Source organism: Calidris pugnax, unplaced genomic scaffold (genome assembly GCF_001431845.1).
Source record: "Calidris pugnax isolate Ruff unplaced genomic scaffold, ASM143184v1 scaffold425, whole genome shotgun sequence".
In the NCBI taxonomy this organism is placed as follows: domain Eukaryota; kingdom Metazoa; phylum Chordata; class Aves; order Charadriiformes; family Scolopacidae; genus Calidris; species Calidris pugnax.
Window position 1 is genome coordinate 791,543 of NW_015091137.1, and position 5,140 is coordinate 796,682.

General features: G+C 56.5%; 1 protein-coding gene across 1 annotated transcript in view; it reads right to left on the minus strand.

Moving 5' to 3' along the window:
* Positions 1 to 5,140, minus strand: part of AES (amino-terminal enhancer of split) — an 11,333-nt gene that overhangs the window by 2,882 nt on the left and 3,311 nt on the right. The window contains exons 2-4 of the mRNA XM_014958575.1: positions 4,954 to 5,137; positions 3,471 to 3,534; positions 1,127 to 1,171 (exon numbers count right to left, since the gene is read on the minus strand). Coding sequence (XP_014814061.1) covers positions 1,127 to 1,171; positions 3,471 to 3,534; positions 4,954 to 5,137 — 293 coding nt within the window. The remainder of the gene's footprint in view (positions 1 to 1,126; positions 1,172 to 3,470; positions 3,535 to 4,953; positions 5,138 to 5,140) is intronic.

Here is a 5,140-nt window from a genome sequence, read left to right on the forward strand (position 1 = left end):
CCCCCCCCCCCAAAAAACACCCCCCCCCCCCCCCCGGGCTATTCAGGGAGAGCCCGGGGAAAGCAGCTTCTTCACTGCGTTCATACCAGCAGGTGGCAAGTTCTGGGGTGTCAAATGCTTTCCTCCTGGGAAAGAGTAAAGCCACTGACTCTTTGCAAATCACTTTTCAATGGAGCCAAAAGAAACACAGAACCAAAGGGTTTAGATGTGCACCAAAATCAGCTGAGGGGACCCCACCTCAGGGGAGCAGACTACGCTGGGACAGTTCCAGGGACATCAGTGAGCATTCGTGGCTCAGATCCTTCACCAAGATGCAGTTTTTCCCGGGGAAGCCAGTTTCATGGGCTTCCCAAGGAGAGCAATGGGATGGGAAGCACCGAGTGCCTTTGGGAGCAGAATTTCACTAAGAGGCTTTCACTGAGCCACGAGGCACAGACGACTTTGTGACTGGAAGCTGAAGCCAGATAGAGTCAGGTTTGGAGGAGGCTCATGTTGTTAACAGCACAGGTAATTAGCCACTGGGGATAATTAACAACTTAACCACTACTGAGGGTAATGAACAAACTTACCAAGGCTGCAGCACAGTCTCCATCACAAGGAGGCTTTCTTAGAAGGTCACATTACCTAATCACAGTCCCAGAGAAGTGCTCTGGCCCAAGTGCAGCAAGAGCCTGGGGGAGCCCAAGGCATTTCTCGTGTTGAGGTGATCACAATAAACTTTCCCGGGCTCCGCAGACGACAGCAGGGCCAGGAGCCCACCCAGGACTGGGGTGGGAGGGACCCGGGGTCATCTCCTGCCCTCCACCCCAGGTTTGTGTCTGCTGACTGACGCTGAGCCTCAGCTCCAGACCCTTCCTGCAACCACCCTGTGGTTGTCTGGTACTTAAATACCTGCTCGGGCTCTGGGGAGAACCAGAGCGTGCCCACAGCCCAGGAGGGAGTCCGCAGCCCAGCACTGTGGTCCCGAGAGGTGGGGGGGTCCCTGCATTTCAAAGGCAGCTCTGACATTTTACAGGGTCATGGCATTTCTAGTTCCTGAAATACCACTGAAGTGACAGAGGGCAAAGCACAGCAGCCAACCCACCCTCCCCAGGAATTAGAGCATTTGGAAATGCTTTCCCCCTACCTGTTTGTGCATTTCAATATTCAGCCCGTAGGACATCTCGTAATACTGTAGAGTTGGGGAGAAGAGAACAAAAGAAACTGTAAGTCAAGTCTTCACCAGGTAAAGCAGCTCCGCACAGCAGGGCTGGGGACTACTAGTGCTTTCCTAGCAAGGTCTTCTACAAAGGCTGGGCAAGGATGGAAGGAGAAGAGGCCAGCCCCAGGACGCAAAGAGAGCAGGAGGCAGACGCAGAGACCCTCTCCAGGCAAAGGCACCGAGCACTGCCCACCCTGCTCCAGCCTCACACCGCTGCAGACAGAGACCCCGGAACTTGCCGACTGGGTCCCATGAAACACCCCACACAGACACCTTTCGGCAGCCTGCATCAAGGTGAGCAATGCTGCCTCAGACCTGGAAAAAGACTCAGGAATCCACAGACCTCCACATCCACGGCCAAGAGACAAGCAGCCTGACTTTCCAGGCTTTGCCTGGCTGCTATTGTGGCTGTTTCAGCAGCAAATGGAAGAGATCACAACTGAGCTTCATCTAACAAGTAACACATCCAGCTGCACAGACCCAGCTGTTTGGGAAGAAGCTATGTGGGAAAAAAAAAGAAACACACAAAAAAAAACCCACCCAGAAAACCCACACACAGCAGCAATAGGCAGCTACAGAGCAATCTGTTGGCAGGAGAAGCTAATTCCTGACCCCTGGAAGAAGCTGTTTTAAGGCTGATGTTTGAGAATTTAGACAACTCCTCCTTCAGCTTGCAGGCTGCAATCCTGATTCTTCCAAAGGGAAAGAAAAATCCACATCTGCGCTCATTTAATTCAAGATCACTGGCATTTTGATACCGACGCCACAAGTCTGAGAAGCACCCAGCTTGGTATCGCCATGATCTCAGTCTGCTCAAACACCGCCACTGGCTCACGAGGCTTCTTTGCATTCTGAAGACTGAGCAGGAAGCGGGAACCCGACCCCCAAGCTGCTAATTGTGACTTATTCAAAAATCAGAGCAGCTGTAGCAGCTTTGCACATTCACAGAAACCCTCCTCTCTGCTTCCCGTGACTCGCTGTGCCGGGGAGCGACAGCAGCTCTGTGCGGCTCCAGCTCAGCCACGCAGAGGAGGCAGGAGCTGCTGCGCCTGCAGAGCCTCGAGTGCTGCACAACAAGCAATAGCCCTTCCCCTCTGCTGCCGACGGGAAACTGAATCAATTCTGGTGACTGTCAGCATTAAGGGGAAAAAAAAATAAAATTCAGCCACACCTGGAGATGAGAGTCTCCACACAGGCTGTGAGGCCCAGGAAGCAATCATTAAGTGGCAAGAATGGGGCGGGCTTCCCCACTAATATACAAGGAAAGCTGTGACCTCTTCTCCTTAGCCCCAGCCCCAAGCAGGCCAAGCTCCCCACAGCCTCGGAGCCTGGACACACGGGCAGTACAGGAGGACGGAGGGGCCAGCTCCCTTATTTCTGTTTTTAAAGTCCTAACTCTGCTCTGAAGAGCTGCTGTATTAATTTCTACACCTTATCTCTTCCTTCCAGGGCAGGTGCAGCAGCTGGCAAGCAGGCACCAGCTCATCTTTATGGTCAGCACCACAACCTCCCATTAACTCCTTGATAGGAAAGGAACAGAGCAGCTTTGCCTGGCATCCCTCCTCTCTGCTCCAACGGCTCTTCCACACGTGGGAAGACAGAGCCGTTACCTGGCGGGCAAACTGTCACCCTGCCTACCAGAACAGGGCTGTTTCCTGGCAGATTTCTCTTTGGAGAGTTATGGCTAAGCCTGCTGCCCACACGCAGCATCACATCCCACGGCTTCACCAGGCACTGCCTGGGATTTGCACACTTTGTGCTGGGACACGCACACCAGGAGACATGCTCATACTTAGCAGCCGGACTCCGCGAGGCTGCCGGGGTCAGGACAAGGTGCAGAGGGTTCAGCTCCTACCAGGCTTGTGGGGCTTCCCAGCCTCACGACTTCTTGGAGGACTGCTTTGTCTCCCCCGATGTTCCCAGGCACCCACACACCAGCACCTCACAGCTCTTTCCTGGGCACGCAGGAGCTGTCACCTCCCCAGGGCACAGGGAGTATGGACAAGCGGCTGGTCCGCGCCAACGACCCCATCACCACCCACCACACAGTCAGACACTGGGGCCATCAGTTCTGTGTCCAACAATTCTCTGCTACTTCCCCACATTTCACAAACCCACAGCATGCGGACAACACAAAATATAAAAAAGCCCCACTTTCAGAAAAGCCAGTGCCAGCCTTGCCCAGAGACCTGCCTCTGCTCGGGGCGAAGGCTCCTGCTCACTGCTGGCGTCCCACCATGAGCACTCGGCTGCTGGGGACAGTCCTTACCATGACGTAGTGACGCTGCATCTCCGATTTCTCACTGGCTAGTTTGTCACATTCCAACTTCAAGCTGAAAAGCCAGAAAACAGTAAGAAAACCACAAACAGGAGGTGAGAGAGTTGATCGCCACAGAGCAGCTGCTTCCTGCAGGGCCCCGTCGTGGCCAGGCTGGGGACACCACCGTCCAGACTGCAAGGAGCGTCCAGAGCCAGGTCACCCTGTGCTGGCACCGCAGCCAACACAGCAGAGCGTGCTCCCACCCTCCCAGCCGGAGTCCCACCAGCACACATTCAGGAGAAGTGGCACACGGCTATTCACCGGCTGGACACTGACCTCCCCCTGGCAAATCTCGTCAGCCAGGAGCAGAAAACTGGCAGAAGCAGAGGTGGCCGCCCAAGGAGGGGTTTGCCTGTCCTCAACTGGCCACTGGCAGCTGGGGACGGCTTCTAGCACAGGCTTGTCGGCAGCACTCAAGAGAAGCTGCAATGCAACTTCCACACCACAGCCAGACCCGTTTCTGGATGGTGGGGGGAAGCCCAAGTGCAGCACATCCCTCCAGAAGAAAGGATTTTTTTCTCTCCCGTAGGTTCTTCACACCCTTCAGAGAAACTGCCGCTGCTCCCAGTGTTTTATGAGACTCCAACTCACCAGCCGAGCAATTGCAGCTGGCATGTGCTGCGGTTTTATGTTTCAAACAAGAAACAGCTTCACCTACACAAAACCTGCTTCTTTTCGAGCAGATTAAGTCCAAGGGGGTGGGGGGACAGCCTCCCTTCCAGCAGGGCTGCTTCTTGGGCTCCCCTGCTGCTGCGCTGGCACTGCCCAGAGATATGGGGACACCAGAAAATAGCCACTTCCCAGCAGTTTTTCTGCCCGCTCCTGCCAGAACACCACCACCTCGGGCCTGTGACCCAGCCGCCCAGTGCAGCCCCGGCCAGGGAAGGCAGACGGGGAGGTCGCAGCCCCACAGCCGGGGCACCGACCACAACCAGCACCTTGCAGCCTGCCAGACTGCGGCAGAAGTCATCACCCAGTCGATTTAACCCCAAAGGTTCATGTTTATTTCAGACACACACACACAGCAACAAGGCAGCTTTCAGGTCAGCAGAAGTATTTCCACACGCACCCACAGAAAAGCGGAAGCTTTTGGTTTAAGCGCTCCCTGCAGCATTCGCCGTCCAAGAATGGCAGCCAGTGAGAAAAAATGAGGAAAACTCCCAGCAAGACAGGGGAGGCCTGGGGAGCTCTGCACGGCGCTGGCCAAGCAGCTCTGGGGGGGCAGAGACATGTTCTTCTCGCCGGGATCCCGAGCGGACACAACCCACGCCCTGCCTTAGGTCCTCCTCCAGCCAAAGGTGACCCAAACCACCTGCCCGGGTCCCCTCCTCGGCGCTCCCCTTCGGTCCACGCAGGGAAACAGCGGGATCAGAGCAACTCCTGCGTGCGGTGCCGCCGCTGCCGGCCCGGGGGGGGCCGCGGGAGCACCTACCTGTGGTACTGGGCCTGCAGGAGCTGGAACTCATCCTTGATGCGGTCGCAGGAGTCGGAGGTGGTGAACTTCAGCTGCTGCGGCAGGTGAGAGGAGCCCTGCAACGAGGGGAGACGGCGCTGGGCGCGGGGCCGGCCCCTACCGCTCCCGCCGCACCGGGCAGGGCCGGGACGCCTCGCCCGGCACC